Raw genomic sequence first — 17384 nt, forward strand, 5'->3', positions numbered from 1 at the left:
GCTGCGTTCTTTTGTCCACATTGCAGAGGACCATCCTTGTGCTCTGAGGAGGCTCTCCGTGAAGGTTAGCCAGCTCTCCTGGGACCGCTGTGCTCCAGGGAAGTTTCCCAGGGCATCTTGCCAAGCAGGTCAATCCCTGGCCTTTTCAAGATGTGCTATTCTGAAGTCCATTGCAGTAGTTGTCCTGTTTGTCTTGGTCAGTTCTCTGAGGATCTTAAATTCCACAGTCTCCTGGTCACCGCAGGCAAGGCTGGCCTTGAACTTTACATCATCCAACAGTTCTTCCTCACTTGTGGTTAGCAGGTCACAGAGAGCCTCTGTCCTAGTCTGTTCATGGATTTCCTGCATCAAAAATTTGTCTTCCATACAGCACAGACATGTCCCGGTTTGCTTGTGGCAGCCATTTTCCTCCTGCAGGAGACACCGAGGTGATAAAAGTTATCCATGAGCATCTGCATCCTTCTAGTGTGGACACTGCCTGACCTGGGCTGGGGTCAACTCCATTCCTACCTCCTGCTCTTGCTTTCCTGGTCTAGCCTACCCAATTGCACGTGAAAATTAAAACCTCACGGACTCCTGCTGTGGGCTCAGGTCAGAGACATTCTGCAGCAGCTGCTGTTCATGGAGATGTTTTGCTTGAGGAGCCACCTCTGTGCCCAGGGACAAAAAGGAGAAAATATCACTCTAGGGTAAGAGAGAAGTGCTCAGGCACACAGTTTGATCATTTGTGACTGAGCAGATCCAGGACACTTGCTACCAAAAATGCCAGTTCATCACAGCAGATGAGCAGGAGGAACCAACCAGCTCTCACTAGAATGTTTAATGTCCCCAACGAGAACAGAGGAATGAAGGCCCATGGATGCCCCATGCCGAGATCTGCCTAAGTGAAGAAATGGTACAGTATCTCTTTACATCAACTGCCATGGCCAATGTTCAAGAGGGAAATACCACAGTGGAACCAGCTTTAAGGTGTCCCCATCTTGAGACAAGGCAAACCCAGTGGGTGTTGGGGAGGATGGATCTGCCTGCGGTTATTAATAGTGGTGAAGACAAATAAATAGTAATATATAAATGCAATGGTTCAAGTGTGTGCTGTTTAATCAGACAGCAAAACTTCCAATGCATTGGCAATAAGAAGACTGTGCCTTCATTTAGTGTGGTATGCGAATATTTAAGTCCATGGTTGCATAAACTGACGTCTGGAATGGACAGAAAACATTCCATCACAGGATCTTGTCCTGCAGACCCCTGGGTGTACAGGGGGAGCAGCGCTGCCAGGGCACAGCTGAGGGCCCCTTCCCCCACCCTCAGCCTTGCACAGACACATCCCCTCCCTCTCCTGGGTTCTTGCACAGCCAAGGAAGCTCCCTGCACCGGGGTGTCTTGCACAGCACAGAGGTACAAGGCACTGTCAGAGAGCTCGACTTCCTCCAGCTGCAGGAGGCTGTATTTCTCGGTGGTGTTCAGCATGGTGGTGAGACGGCCACCGGGCTTGCGGCCAGCAGTTGCCTGATAGGAGACCAGCTGGAGACCTTGGCCTTTCCTCTGCTGGTACCAGACCAAGCCATAAAAGCTGGAAGTCTGGTATGTGCAGGTGGTTTGGAAGGTGTCTCTCTGCTTCACTGTGACTTGTCCTTCTTGCTGGGTGACAGTGATCTGTCCCATGGTGCCTGGAAGAAAGTGAAGGTCAGCAGCTCAGCAGGGGAAAGCAAACCACGAGCACATATGAAAAGCAAGCATAGAATGCTCCCTGTCATCTGCCTTAGAGGAAAATCCTGAGTTCTGGATACAGCAAGCGAAGAGGAATTTTGGGCAGCAGCGTGGAGCGCTGAGCTCAGTGGGGAACTTGAGAGGAGCTGTGCTGTGTCCCTGCTCCTCCTCCCTGCTCCTGCTCCTGATACCCATTGAAACAGGGAACAGCCTTTCATGCCTAGTGTTTGCCATGGCAGACATGAGCCAGCCAGGAGGCAGAATGGGAGACCCAGTTACTGTCATTGGGATGAGAGCATAAGGGTCCTTGGGGCAGCTTTGACAAGTTTTGCTGATTTGCATTGGCAAGGAAAAATATGAGAGTGCAGAGAGAGCTGAGATCTTCTATGGTGAGAGCAGGTGGATCAGAAGAGAGAGGCAGAGAGAAAGGCATTGAAGGTGAGAGAAGAGCAGCAGAAGAGGTCTGAGGTATCTCTTCTCTCTCCTTGCAAACAGTAAGAGCATCTTGAGAAAAATGGTGCAAAACTGTCCTCTCAGGAGGCTCTGAGGTCAAGAAAAAGAGGGCAATGGAAGCCCAGGCACTGAGGACTTGCAGGAGGAATGGATAGTCCAGGCAAGCTGCATGACATGTGCCAGCCAGGAGAGAGACTGGGACACCCTAAGAACGTGAGTGGCATGAGAGAGCTTTCATGTCCCTGCATCAGCTTTCAAAAAACATTTGTGTTTTGGGTACAAGGTCAGAAAAGGTGTACTATCAAGATAGAAAAGAGTTTCTGCAATGATATGTCTGCGAAACACTGGGCCCAGAGAGGTCGGAAGAGACAGGCAGAGAGAGGTGAATGGGTGGCAAGAGAAAAGGAAGGCAAGAGGTCTGTGATGGTCGGGAGAGGAGCTCTTTCTTCTCGGTCTCATCTTTTCTTTTCCATCAGTAGCAGCAGTATCTTGAGAAAGCAGGTGCAAAACCACACTTGCGATCTGGTGTTTCCCAACATTTGCCCATAATTCAAGAGCAACTCCCTGCAGAGACCTGTTGAGGGGGTGAGGGTCTCCTGGGAAGAAGGGGAATCATGCCTCCAGTCAAAGCCAATGGTTACCCAGTGGTTGCCTCAGGAAGGCAGCAAGGACAAGATACCCGAGGTGCATGCTGAGACCGATCCTCCTGCGTGTGTGGGAGAGACTCAGAAAAATCACACATCCCCACCAAGAGCCCCGAGAGAGCAGAGCTGCCGGAAATGACTCTGCAAGGGGAACAAAGAATGAAATGGGGAGGAGAAAATGCTTGTTCTTAGCACATCTCAAATGCCTGTGCTGTGGTTTTCTCTTCCCCAGTACTGGCACATGTTGCTCCTGCAGTCAACAGCTTCTGCCTTTGCAAGGTGAGGGGTTAAAGGGGGATAGGCTTGCACCTGGTGACCCACCTCTCTGACACATCCCCCTGTGCAACATGTATCTCCTTCCCTGATGCCGGTGGTGTCCTCTCTCTCTCCATCCTCAAGCCCTTGGCTGGGTGCCTCTCCGGGCTCCTGCACGGTGTCTAGCCCCAAGCTCCTGTCAGCACACCCAAGGCTGCAGGTCTCAGAAACACAATGGTCAACACACCCAAACTCTGCAGACACCAGCTGCCCTATTCAGACCCACAGAAGGCCACACTGCTGCCTCACCTCTAGCCACTGGCCACCAAGCATCCCCTGCCTTCCCAGCCCTCTGACCTATAACCTCTGTCTACAGCACAGTGTAAGGTTCATCAAGAAGCCAAATGGTGCCTGTCCCCACAGGACCTGTTTCTGTTGACTCAGGCCTTTGGAGAACAATCCTGTTTTGTTGTGTCCTACCTGGATGCTCAATTCTGGTGGGAACTGCAGAACAAACTCCTTCTGCCAGAAAGTTATTTCAGCTTTGCCCGACTCTAAATACATCTACCTATCACTTCAGCAGCAGTGCCCCTGGCATAGAATGGTTTGCGCTGGAAGGGACTTTGAAAGTACATTTCATCCAACCCCCCTGCCATGGGCAGGGACATCTGTCACTAGAACAGGTTGCTCAAAGCCCCATCCAGCCTGACCTTGAACACTTCCAATGATGGAGCATCTGAAGCATCTCCCAGCTCTACATATTCTTTGTCTCTCTCATGGTGATGTGATGGGCTGCTTCTCACACATCCCCTTGTTTTGCTTCCTCCCTGCCTTCTCTCCCAGGTGCACCTCTGAAGCCAAGACATGTCCTGCTATGACCAGTGCCTGCCCTGGCAACCCTGCCAGCCCTGTGGCCCGACCCCACTGGCCAACAGCTGCAACGAGCCCTGTGTCAGGCAGTGCCAGAACTCCACTGTCTTCATTGCGCCTCCTGGTGTGATGGTGACCCTGCCCGGCCCCATCCTCAGCTCCTTCCCACAGAACACCGTTGTGGGATCCTCCACCTCCGCTGCTGTTGGCAGCATCCTCAGCTGTGATGGAGTGCCCATCACCTCTGGGTGCTGTGACCTCTCTGGCATTTCCAGCCGCTACTATGGCAGAAGGTGCCCCCCCTGCTAAATGCGCTGGTGACAGCCCTGACAAGGACCCCAGGTACCTGATGCTGGATTCAGGACAAAGCTCCTGGCCATTGATTTTAGGGAGGCTGAGCAGCCATTGCTGCCCTTCCAAAGGAGAGCTGCTGGGGCTCGCTGAAAATGTGGCCAAAGTCTAACTTCCCTACCTTATCTTCTCTCCCATCTCCTTCTTGTCTTCTGTTTTTTGGGGTTGTAAGACCTGCAAAGCCACCATGGGCCTTCTGCTGGCCCCTCTCCCTCTGTGGGACAGGCCTGTGGGATCTGAACTGTGGGCAATGGCAGCAGAGTTTTGGCATCTGCTGATCCTCTCCCTGCTCTGGCCACCTCCTCTACAAGTGAACTTCTTTCCACCTCAGAGTCATTAAAGTTTTCTGCATGCTGACCTCTGCTTCCATCTCATCCTTTTCATGGTGGACCTTACCTTGTCTGCTAAGGAAGAAAGGCATTGTCTTGGGTGGCGGGGGATAAGGTGAGGGCACAAGCAGAAGAGGAAGGGGAGTGTGGGCTACAGGGCAATGGGTCTCTTCCAATCACTGTCCCTTGGAGCTGAGGAAGATATACTCATCTCCTCCACAGCCAGTGGGTATCAGGCCCTGTATTCCAGCATCTCTGCTCACTTACAATCTCTTGGCGTCATAACACGTCCTGCAACAAGGAGACTGACCATTGCTTTCCCTTAGAGAGTGCTCCCCAGTGCTGCTGGAGGCTCTGAGAGGTCAGCAGCTCACAAGCCTATGCAGAAGGGAATTCCTTCTGCTCTGGATAGCCCTGTGGCAGGAAAAGAAGCTCAGTCAGAAGATGGCCCCCAAAGATGCAGGAGCAAAGATCGTGTGATAAAAAGATTTCAGAATGACCCCTGACCTTCTCATCCTAATCTTCCCACTTGTCCCCTGAAAGGGGGAGCATGGCCTGACCCAAGGGCAAGGATAGTAAGGGCAGGCCACCCATACGCCTTCTGCCCCCAAAGAGTCCCCAGCACAGCCCAGCAGTTGCACAGATGTGCAGGGCTAAGGGGACTCCCAGGTTGACGTTGGAATCACAAAGTATCTTTCCCCTAGGCCAGCTCTTCTTCTGGCAGGGCATGTTGTCCACCTCTGCTTGGTGGTCTGCTCCCCTACCAAGATCATGGATAGAGCTGTACAGCCTGGTCACACTGGGGCAGGGCTGCAGGAAGCCTATGAGGTACTGCATGAGAAGGCCTCCAAGGATGGGGGGAGTGCAATGGGGAGAGCAGGTCCTCCAGACCTCAGCACACGGCCATGCAGCAATTGGAGGGTCCACAAGGTGGTTCTGAGTATTTTTGAAAATTATTGTAATCATGTAATTCCAGGAAGGGCCATTGCCAGAGGGCAGGTTTTCCATCTTTCTTTGAACTCCAGCCTCTAAGGGACACATCTCAGAGGAGAGACTCAAAGAGACAGGCCCACAGGAAACCCTACAGAAGCAGTGTGCAGCAGGGAGATCCAGAAAGCAAAGAGCAGCAGTGAGGAACCATTGCACAAAACCCCACAACCTCCTGCATTGCCCACCAGCTCACCAGAGCCATTGGGCAAAACAACCTCATAACCCGTGGTGAAAACAAGGGAACCTGAGAGTCTTTCACCACCTTCTCTTTCTTCTGAGGTCACTGACACTGTCCTCTCCTGGAAGAGAATCTTGTCCTGCAGATCCCTGGGTGAACAGGCGAAGCAGCACTGCCAGGGGACACCTGACAGCCCCTTCCCTCACCCTCAGCCTTGCACAGACACGTCCCCTCCCTCCCCTGGGTTCTTGCACAGCCAAGGAAGCTCCCTGCACCGGGGTGTCACGCACTGCACAGAGGTACAAGGCACTGTCAGAGAGCTCGACTTCCTCCAGCTGCAGGAGGCTGTATTTCTCGGTGGTGTTCAGCACGGCAGTGAGACGGCCGCTGCGCTTGCGACCAGCTGCTGCCTGATAGGAGATACGCTGTGGGGCTTGTCCTTTTCTCTGTTTGTACCAGAGCAAGGCATCAAAGCTGGATGTTCTGTAGGTGCAGGTGGTTTCAAAGGTGTCTCCCTGCTTCACTGTGACTTGTCCTTCTTGCTGGGTGACAGTGGTCTGTCCCATGGCGCCTGGAAGAAAGAGAGGGTCAGTGACTGTGCAGGGAAAGACTCAGAGACTCAAAACAAGAGGAGATGTAATATGTCAGAGGAGCAGGCTCCCTTTTCCTTTCTCTGCAGCACTAGCCCCATGGATGGGTACAGCAAGGCGGTATCTTTGGGCAGGCAGCCTCACACCTCAGCTCAGCATGGATCCCACAACACAGTAATGCCAATTACCTCCCACAGGGATACCCGCAGAGGAGAGCTGTGCTTTCACCCACATCATTGGTTTCCACTCTCCTGCTGCCCGGAGTCTCCAGGGAAGAGCCTGTGGTGCCTGACCTTCCTCTGCTGGCTTCAGGACACCTCCAGCATGGTGAGAGATCATGGGAACCCCTGTGAGGAGTTTCATCCTGCTCCCCATTCCCTGTCCTCTCAGGAGTCTCCGAGGTCAAGAAAGGGAGGGAAAAAGAAGCCCAGGTATTGAGGACTTGCAGGAGGAATGGATAGTCCAGGCAAGCTGCATGACATGTGCCAGCCAGGAGAGAGACTGGGACACCCTAAGAACGTGAGTGGCATGAGAGAGCTTTCATGTCCCTGCATCAGCTTTCAAAAAACATTTGTGTTTTGGGTACAAGGTCAGAAAAGGTGTACTATCAAGATAGAAAAGAGTTTCTGCAATGATATGTCTGCGAAACACTGGGCCCAGAGAGGTCGGAAGAGACAGGCAGAGAGAGGTGAATGGGTGGCAAGAGAAAAGGAAGGCAAGAGGTCTGTGATGGTCGGGAGAGGAGCTCTTTCTTCTCGGTCTCATCTTTTCTTTTCCATCAGTAGCAGCAGTATCTTGAGAAAGCAGGTGCAAAACCACACTTGCGATCTGGTGTTTCCCAACATTTGCCCATAATTCAAGAGCAACTCCCTGCAGAGACCTGTTGAGGGGGTGAGGGTCTCCTGGGAAGAAGGGGAATCATGCCTCCAGTCAAAGCCAATGGTTACCCAGTGGTTGCCTCAGGAAGGCAGCAAGGACAAGATACCCGAGGTGCATGCTGAGACCGATCCTCCTGCGTGTGTGGGAGAGACTCAGAAAAATCACACATCCCCACCAAGAGCCCCGAGAGAGCAGAGCTGCCGGAAATGACTCTGCAAGGGGAACAAAGAATGAAATGGGGAGGAGAAAATGCTTGTTCTTAGCACATCTCAAATGCCTGTGCTGTGGTTTTCTCTCCTTCAGTAATGTCACATCTTACTTGATGCTGATTGCGATGCTGATGCTTGATGCTTGATGCTGGTGCCAGCGCTGATGCTGATGAGAACGCCTGGCGGCAGGGGAACAGTTGCCCCAGCGCCCGTGTCTGGGTATGGCTGGACGGGGAAAGGTGTTTCCGTCAAGCAGCGCAGCAGTGCCCCTGGTGGGCGTGGCTGGGGTTGTCATAGATTCATAGAATGGTTTGTGTTGGAAAGAACTTTGAAAGACCGACTAATCCAACACTCCGGCCATGGGCAGGGACATCTGTCACTAGATCAGATTGCTCAAAGTCCAATCCAGCCTGACCTTGATCACTTCCAATGACGGGGCATCTACCACTTCTCTGGGCAACTTGCTCCAGTGTCTCGCCACCCTTCTGCAAATTTCCAAATTATACAAAATGTCCAACCTAATTCTACCCTCTTTCTGTTTAAAACAATTAGCCCTTGTCCTGTCCATACTGGGACCAATAGTGTTTGATACCTTCATTAATAACATAGACAGTGGGATTGAGTGCACCCTCGGCAATTTTGCAGATGACACCAAGCTGAGTGGTGCAATTGGTACTCTTGAGGGAAGGGATGCCATCCAGAGGGACCTTGACAGTCTGGCGGAATGGGTGCATAGGAACCTCCTGAAGTCCCACAAGACCAAGTGCAAGGTTCTGCAGCTGGGCTGGGGCAATCTCCATTATCAGTACAGACTGAGAGTCAAATTGATTGAGAGCAGCTCTGTGGAGAAAGACTTGGGGATACCAGTGGTTGCAAAACTGGACATGAGCTGACAATGTGTGCTTATAGCCCAGAAAGACAGTTGTATCCTGAGCTGCATCAAAAGAAGCTTTTCCAGCAGGTCAAGGGAGGTGATTCTCCCCTTCTGCTCCACTCTGGTGAGAGCCCACCTCGAGTACTGTGTCCAGTTGTTCTGGGGTTCCCAATAAAGAAAGACAGGGACCACGGGATGGCTGTAAAAAATGACCCGAGGACTGGAACACCTGTCTTAGGAAGAAAAGCTGAGAGAGTTGGAGTTCTTCAGCCAGAGACACTAAAGAGAAGGCTCCAGTGAGACCTCATTGCTGCATGTCAATATATTAAGTGGGCTTATAGGATGGAGAAGGGCTTTTTATGAGGGCCTGTAGTGACAGGACAAGGCATAATGGTCCACCTGAGCAGCCACTGCCACGCTCAACATCCAACAATGGAAAATCCTGACATAGGTGTGCTTTTTACACACATTGTACATATCTATTATGGCTGCCCTGTGGCTAATGACAGAAGCAGATGATTTAGCCTAAGCAATGCTGCAGCCGCTTTCTGAGAAGATTTCTAACAAACTCGTCTGGCTGGCACCTTGCTTCCTGATGCTGCCCTTGCAGAGCACAGCTGGGAGAGGGATTCCTTCCACGGGAGGCAGGTCCCAGTTGGGGGGACCTGAATGGGAGCCTTCCAGGCCAGGTGAGGACCCTCAGAAAATGCCAGCCTTTCTGAGAGCCTCTCCGGGGACAAGGCTTGTCCTCCCGGTGCCTGTGCAGTGCTGGGCACAGCCTTCTGCCACCACTCCTCTGGCTCTTCTGGCTGCTCCAGTGCTAAAAGCAGATGAGGAGATGGTCACCTCAGCAGAGCAGCTCCCTGAGCTCGAATGAGCCACGTTCACTGACAGATGTCAGGGCTTGGCTCAGACAGCTTGAAATCTCCTCCTGATGCCACCTGCTAATTAATATTAGTTTGTCTTTTAAAGAGATGGTATTTATCTTAAGGCAACTTCATCAGGCCAGCTTCCTCTCTGGTGTCCCAGCCCCAGCATTTGCAGCTGCAGGCTGCCCCCACACACAACATTTGCTGCCATGTGAACGTGTCAGGGCAGCACCTCTCCCAGCGCTGCAGCTGGAACTGGTCCCAGTCCTCCACAACTGCCCTACAGCAATCAACCAGGGATGGGCCAGAGCTTGCAAAACTTCAGGATCATTTTGACTTGTAAGGTGGAGAATGTCTGGAGCTGCAGCAATAGGGATGGTCTTGAGCTTTGACTTTGTCTCTCACACATGGACTTGCCTGAAGTTGTCAGGGTCACAGGGGCAGAGAACTGCCCGTGGAGTCCTGCTTCTCAGAGTGTGGGGGGAGGCTGGGCTTCCTCATGTGCATATGCATCTGTCTGTGCCTGGGGGCATATTTGTGCCTCTGTGTTTGCATTTGTGCGGGTATTTGCAAACGCACGTGTGAGAGTGTGTGTCTGCTGATGTGTGTGAACAAGGGCATTTCTCCATGTGTCTGTGCGTGTGTTTGTGTCCACACATGTTTTTGCAGGTGAGCAAGTGCGTGTGTGTGTTGTCAGTGTGTGTGTGTGTGTGTCTGTGGGCATACGTTCATGGAGACAAGCACATACATCTGTGTGTTTGTACAGGAGTTTGCATATATACGTACATGCAAGTGCGAGTATGCAAGTGAACGCTTATGTGATGACAATCTGGGGGAGTGAATGTGTGTGCATGTGCAGGGGGTCCTGTGTAACTGGGTGTGCATGCACATGCGTTTATATGTGTGCTGACATGTGAATGAAGGGAGGATGGAGCTCCTGGTCATTCCCTTTTGGAGAGATAGAACATCTCCCATTCTCCTTGCAAAGGAAGGCTGAAAGCATGGCTCATGTCTGCCTTTGCTTCCTGCTGCTCTCCCCTTTCCCTCTCCTCTCATGTTGGCTTCTGGTCCTCTTTAGTCTGCCCAGGCCAGCCTAGGGGGGAACGTGCTGCACCTCTCCCTCCTCAGGGCAAGCTGAGGGATGCCCAGCAGGAACTCTGCTACAGGCAAAGGGCACTAAAGCCCCACTGTTCCTGGTGTTCTCTCCAGGGTGACCCTCTGCTTGAAGGAACGTTGTTTTCATCCTTTGGGGTATGAAAGTTCTGCTGCATCCCCGCCTCTTTCTCTGTGTTGTCCTTCCCTGTGTGGACACTCTGGCAAGCGCGCAGTGAGCAAGGTGTTAGTCTCAGGTGAGTGGAGGGAAAAGGGGATTCTTCACTGTCCTCAGAGGAAGGGGAGTGTGGGACACAGTGCGTGGCCCCCTTTAAGGCACTGCTCCTGGGAAGGGAGGAAGGCTCCTCCAGAGCCAGTGGCCTGCCTGGCTTTGTCTCTCCCTAGAAATGCCCTCTTGAGTATGTCGTGTGGTTGGGGAGCCTGATCAGCAGCGTCCAGCCTGGGCACTGCAGCAAGCAGGTGGGAGGCTCACAGACTCCTCTTGGGGTTGGGTGTTCCATAGTCTGCCGGGAGTTTTGCTGGGAGCCAGAACGGGAGAAGATGACCTTGCAGTCTCACACAATTCCTGTGCAGAGGGAAGAGGGAAGCAGGAGAGAGGCATGGCAGGAAGAGAGGCTGGGGCTGCTGCCTAAGTGTCCCAAGGGTGGCCAGAGGCTTTCCAAATTCCTGCTTTTACCCACAGAGGGGTTGGAGAGCACTTTCCCACTGTGGAAGGGGACCTACTGAAGTGTTGCAGGAAAATGCTGGGCTTGCTGAAACGCCTCTGCCCAAGGCATTGCTCAAGGGTTGATATGGCAGCAGAGACGCAACCCCCTTTCTGATCCTGCACATCTTCCAACTCCTCACAAGCAAAGCCCAAGAGGGGAGGGAGGAAAAGCTGCTGAGAGAGGAGGCAACCAGTTCCACACAGACATGTGAACTGAAGTGCTGATACGCTGATACAAAATCTCCTTTTCCTCTCAGATGTTATTTAAAGTGGTTTTTTTTGGCCTTTGGAGAGAATGCATTTCCCTACAACTACACCTGGGAGAATCTTCATTAACTGAACCTCTTTTCTGTGTGCAGAACTCAGCATTTGCAGCCTGCGGGAAGCTGGGCTATCAGCAGACACACAGTCCTTTGCTGCAGCCTTGCGTCTTGCATAGGAGCTGAGGAGGCTGGTCCCAGACAGCAAGGCGTCCCTGCAGGAGATGACAAACACCCCATGGAGAGTGTCATGTGTTCTTTGTTTCTACCAGGGGAGTAGAGGAGACACCTGCTAATATGAGGCTGAGGCTGGGGCTGTCTTCCCAAAGAGCACAGGGCAGTGAGGGCCCAAGGATACCCCATGCTGGCGTTTGCCTGGGTTGAGCTTTACTTTGTCTGCATTTGTTTTGTTCTATCGTTAGTCATGCAGACAGGAGAAGGAAAAGGTACAGCATCGCTTTACATCAACTGCCATGGCTGAAGTTCAAGAGGGAAATAAAACAATGGAACCAATTTTAAGGTGCCTCCATCTTGAGAGAAGACAAACTCAGTTGCTGTGAGGGAGGATGGATGTGCTGTGGTTATTAATAGTGGTCAAGATGAAAAAAATGCTAATATGTAAATGCAAAGGCCCTTGGATGTTGGACTGCAGAGTTGTGGGTGCACCGGGGAAGCAGCACTGCCAGAGGACACATGAAGGCCCCTTCCCTCACCCTCAGCCTTGCACAGACACATCTCCTCCCTCCCCTGGTCTCTTGCACAGCCAAGGAAGCTCCCTGCACCACGGTGTCTTGCACAGCACAGAGGTACAAGGCACTGTCAGAGAGATTGACTTCCTCTAGCTGCAGGAGGCTGTATTTCTCGGTGGTGTTCAGCAAGGTGGTGAGACGGCCACTGGGCTTGTGGCCAGCAGTTGCCTGATAGGAGACCAGCTGGGGACCTTGGCCTTTCCTCTGCTGGTACCAGACCAAGCCTTGAAAGTAGGAGGTCTGGTATGTGCATGTTGTCTGGAAGGTGTCTCCCTGCTTCACTGTGACTTGTTCTTCTTGATGGGTGACAGTGATCTGTCCCACAGTGCCTGGAAGGAAGTGAATGTCGGCAGCTCGTCAGGGAATGGCTTTGGGAAGCAAACCAGGAGTGGATAAAAAACCCTTGTAGAGAATGCTCCCTGTCCATTGCCCTGCAGGAAAATCCTAAAGGCAGGGGGAAAGCCAGGTGGAGAGTACTTTTGGGCAGCAGTTCCGGTGTCTAAGCCCAACGTGGACCCTGAGGAGAGCTGTGCTGTGTCCCTTCTCCTCCTGCCTGCTCCTGTTCCTGCTGCTCAGTGGAGCAGGGAACAGCCTGTCATGCCTGACCCTCATGTGCTGGGACCAGCAACCCTCCAGCAGGTAAAGGGGCCCATGCAGCTACGGCAAAAAGATTCACTCTGCCTCCCCATCCATCCCATCTCCGAGGGCTCCCAGCTCCCTGATTATATACAATTGTGAGCTTGAAAGAGGGATCCCTGGCTGTGTCAACATCCAGGAGAAAACTGGAACCCACGGCAGACATGTGCCAGCCAGGAGGCAGAATGGGACACCCAGTTAATGTCAGTGGGATGAGAGCTTTAAAGTCCCTGTAAGAGCTTTGACAGGATCTACTGATTTGCACTGGAAAGGGAGAAATGTGAGAGTGAGAGAGAGCGCTGAGATCTCCTGTGGTGAGAGCAGGTGGATCAGAAGAGAGAGGCAGAGAGAAAGGCACTGAAGGTGAGAGAAGAGCAGCAGAAGAGGTCTGAGGTGTCTCTCCTCTCTCCTTTCAAACAGTAAGAGCATCTTGAGAAAAGAGATGCAAAACCACAAATGTGAGCTGGTATTTCACAGTGTTTTCCTGTAATTCAAGAGTAGTTCTCTGCATGATCCTGATCAGGCTGGCAAGGGTTTCCTTGGGGGAAGAAGGATGCATTTATAGAAAGCCAGGACTTACCCAGCAGTTGCCCCAGGAAGGCCGTGAGGATGAGAGATCCGAGCTGCATGTCGACATCAACCCGCCTCTTTGTGGAGTGAGACAGAGTCAGAAAACCCCCTCCCAGCCCCGAGATAACAGAGCTGCCGGAAACAACGCTGTTGGGGGAGCCAAGGAAGAAGCGGGGAAGAGCAGAGGTCTGTTCTTCCTGTGCCTCAGATGCTGCTTCTGGGTTTCTCCCTCCTCCAGCAGCAACACCTGTGGCTCCCTCAGCCAGTGGCATTCTCAGCATGTCCATGTTTTGTGTCCCTGGGGGCTCTGCGTGTCCCAGTGGTGGGAAGAGGCTGTTCCCAGTGAGCTCAAAGTAGAGTCCCCACCTCCCCGGTTAGAATCCCCTGCTCTTCTGCACACGCACTGCTGGGCCATTTGTGACGTTAGGGCTTTACTCCTCAATGAGGTTTCATATTTTCTCTCTGTGCTCCTCAGTTGTGTAGGATGTTGCTGTTTCTTTTGGGAACAGAATTCTCTTCTGTTTCTCTCACTTCTCCCCTTTCTTTCCTCATCTGCTTGGGAACAATGCCTCTCCCCCAAATTCCCCCAGTTAGGAAAGGAACCCTCCTGTGCAGCAGCCCCGGGCTTCTGGCCATGTCCTGTTCTGGTGGGATCCAGAACTGCTCTTAGATGTCACAAACCCAGAGATGACAAAGACAACCTACTTCTACTCTAGGGAAAGGGTGAGGGGTCAGCAGGGAGCAGGATGAAGATGGGTGGGTCACCCCCACTCCGAGGGAGAACATGGGACACCCATTGGGGTGCTGCACTGTGAGGGCTGTGGATAGGGCAGCCCTGCACCCACAGCTGAAAGGGCACGTGAAGGGGTGGGGGTACTGCAGGTGGGGACCCCTTCTCCCACCACCTTTCCACATGAAGTCCAGAGTGATCCCATGCACCACTCACGGCAGAGAGAACCAACTGCTCATTGTCGTTAAGTTAACCTGACCTGAGTAGGCCCCGACCTGTGCTATGCTGAGCTGTATATATCACTTGGCAAACTTGGCAACACTGCCACAAACATGGGGACTTCAACTTCCCAGATGTCTGCTGGAAATATAACACAGCAGAGAGGGAACAGTCCCGGAGGTTTCTGGAGTGCGTGGAAGACAACTTCCTAACGCAGCTGCTGAGGGAGCTGACTAGGGAAAGTGCCCCACTGGACCTGCTGCTTGTTAACAGAGAAGGTCTCGTAGGGGATGTAAAGATTGGAGGTCATCCTGGGCAGAGTGATCATGAAATGATAGAATTTTCAATTCTCGGTGAAGCAAGGCGGGGAGCCAGCAGAACTGCCACCTTAGATTTCCAAAGGGCGGACTTTGGCCTGCTTAGGAGCATGGCTGAGAGTGTGCCTTGGGGGACAGTCCTGAAGGGCAAAAGTGCCCGGGAAGGCTGGTCTTACTTCAAAGAGGAACTCTTAAAAGCACAGGAGAAGGCCATCCCCAAGCCCCAAAAAACGACCAGACAGGGAAGTAGACCAGCCTGGCTAAATAGAGAGCTTTGGCTGGACCTCAGGATGTCCTGGTTCCGGCAGGGATAGGGTTAATTTTTCCTGGTATTCCATGCCATGTGAGCCATGCCCACCCTGAGCTGCCTGGGGAGCGGGCAGGAATTTGCTGCTTGGATCGGGCTGGGGTGTCCAGGGTCTGGTTGGTGAGCGGCTGGGAGCAAGGGTTCCGTCATCGTGTTTGTATATTCCTCTATCCGTGTTATTGTTGGTGTTTGCTTGTTCCCTTTGCTGTTCTGTTAAACTGCCTTTGTCTCAACCCAAGAGTCTTGCCTTTTTCTTCTGATTCTTCCTGTATTGGGAAGACTCGAGCGAGAGGCATGTGGTTCTTTGTTGCCGTCTGAGGCCAAACCACGACACAAGAAAAAAAGGAAAGTTTATGATCTTTGGACAAGGGGGTTGTCTACTTAAGAAAAATGCCGAGATGTAGATAAGCCACGCAGGGCGAAAATTAGAAGGGCCAAAGCTCAAGCAGAACTCGTCTTGGCCACCGCAGTTAAAGATAACAAGAAGAGGTTCTTTTAGTATATCAATAGAAAAAGGAAGACTAGGGAAAATGTAGGCCCACTAACGAATGAGGTGGGCGCCCTAGTGGTGGAAGACACAGAGAAGGCAGAGCTACTGAATGCCGCCTTTGCTTGAGTCTTCACTGCTGAAGCTGTCCCTCATGAATCCCAGGCTCTGGAGGCAAGGGGGAAGGTCTGGAGAGAGGAGGAGTTTTCCCCAGTAGGGGAAAATCAGGTTAGAGACCACTTGGCCAAACTGGACATCCAAAAGTCTGTGGGCCCTGACGAGATGCACCCGCGAGTGCTGAGAGAGCTGGCACATGTCATTGCTTGGCCACTCTCCATCATCTTTGAAAGGTCATGGAGAACAGGAGAGGTGCCTGAGGACCAGAGGAAGGCCAATATCACTCCAGTCTTCAAAAAGGGCAAGAAGGAGGACTCAGGGAACTACAGACCGGTTAGTCTCACCTCCGTCCCTGGGAAGGTAATGGAGCGACTCGTTCTGGATGTCATATCCAAGCACGTTCAGGAGCAGGAAGTTATTGGAAGTGGCCGATATGGATTTACCAAGGGTAAATCATGCTTGACCAATCTCATAGCCATCTATGATGTTATAACTGGTTGGCTGAATGAGGGCAGAGCAGCAGGTGTCATCTACCTTGACTTCAGCAAGGCTTTTGACACTGTGTCTCGTAACATCCTCCTTAGGAAACCGAGGAAGTGTAGACTAGATGAGGGGACAGTGAGGTGGATTGAGAGCTGGCTGTGTAACAGGACCCAGAGGGTTGCGATTAATGGAGCAGGGTTGAGTTGGAGGCCCATAACCAGTGGTGTCCCCCAGGGGTCAATACTTGGACCAGTATTGTTTAACATATTCATCAACGACCTGGAGGAGGGGACAGTGTATCCTCAGCAAGTTCACTGATGATACCAAACTTGTTGGGGTGACTGACACCCCAGATAGATAGCCGTGCTGCCATCCAGTGTGACCTAGACAGGCTGGAGAGCTGGGCAGAGAAGAACCTAATGAGGTTCAACAAGGACAAGTGTAGGGTCCTGCACCTGGGGAGGAAGAATATCAGGCACCAATATAGGTTAGGGGTGAACCTGCCGGGAAGCAGTTCTGGAGAAAAGGATCTGGGGGTCTTGGTAGACAGTAAATTATCCATGAGCAAGCAATGTGCCCTTGTTGCCAAGAAGGCCAACAGAATTCTGGGCTCCTCTGGGCTCCACAGGGAAGAGCGCGGCCAGCAGGTCAAGGGAGGTCATTCTCCCCCTCTCCTCTGCACTGGTGAGGCCAGAATTGGGATAATGCGTCCAGTTCTGGGCTGCCCAGTTCAAGAGAGACAGGGAACTACTGGAGAGAGTCCAGCATAGGGCAACAAAGATGAGTGAGGGATTGGAGCACCTCCCTTCTGAGGAAAGGCTGAGAGAGCTGGGACTCTTTAGCCTGGAGAAGAGAAGGCTGAGGGGAGACCTTATGAATGTTTACAAGTGTCTAAAGGGTGGGTTTAAGGAGGATGGTGCCAGACTCTTTTCAGGGGTTCCCAATAACAGGACGAGGGGTAACGGGCACAAGCTGGAACATAGGAAGTTCTGATCAAATATGAGAAAAAACTTCTTTACGGTGAGGGTGACAGAGCACTGGAACAGGCTGCCCAGGGAGGTTGTGGAGTCCCCTCCTCTGGAGACTTCCAAGACCCGCCTGGATGCAGTTCTGAGTAATGTGCTCTAGGCAATCCTGCTTTAGCAGGGGAGTTGGACTAGATGATATCTAGAGGTCCCTTCCAACTCTGAAATTCTGTGATTCTGTGAAACACATCCTTGTCTAGATCTAGAAGTGAAATGCTGTGCTTTCTTTTGCTGAACAGCAGAAAGTGGGAGTGGTTTATTTCTAAGGGAATGCCATGAAAACTCCAGAGATGACAATGCCTAAAATGAATCTCAGCATGGGCAGAATTTGCACTGTGTGCCTAGGCCCACCTTGATCTCCGCCTCATGCTCCATAACTCAGGATTCACAGCATCTGGAGGGACATAACCTCACCTGTCCTACCCCCTTTACCTTCTTGTCTTATCAAACAGTCTGCTGTCGGG

General features: G+C 52.2%; 1 gene segment (V, D, J or C); it reads right to left on the bottom strand.

The window, feature by feature from the left end:
• Positions 1 to 4990: 4990 nt before the first annotated feature.
• Positions 4991 to 13455, bottom strand: LOC128919465 (T cell receptor alpha variable 1-1-like). The segment is given in 3 exon segments: positions 4991 to 5026; positions 6056 to 6351; positions 13246 to 13455. Coding segments are annotated over 3 exon segments (381 nt in total).
• Between the last annotated feature and the right edge of the window lie 3929 nt (positions 13456 to 17384).

This window comes from Rissa tridactyla, chromosome 19 (genome assembly GCF_028500815.1).
Source record: "Rissa tridactyla isolate bRisTri1 chromosome 19, bRisTri1.patW.cur.20221130, whole genome shotgun sequence".
NCBI classification, from domain to species: domain Eukaryota; kingdom Metazoa; phylum Chordata; class Aves; order Charadriiformes; family Laridae; genus Rissa; species Rissa tridactyla.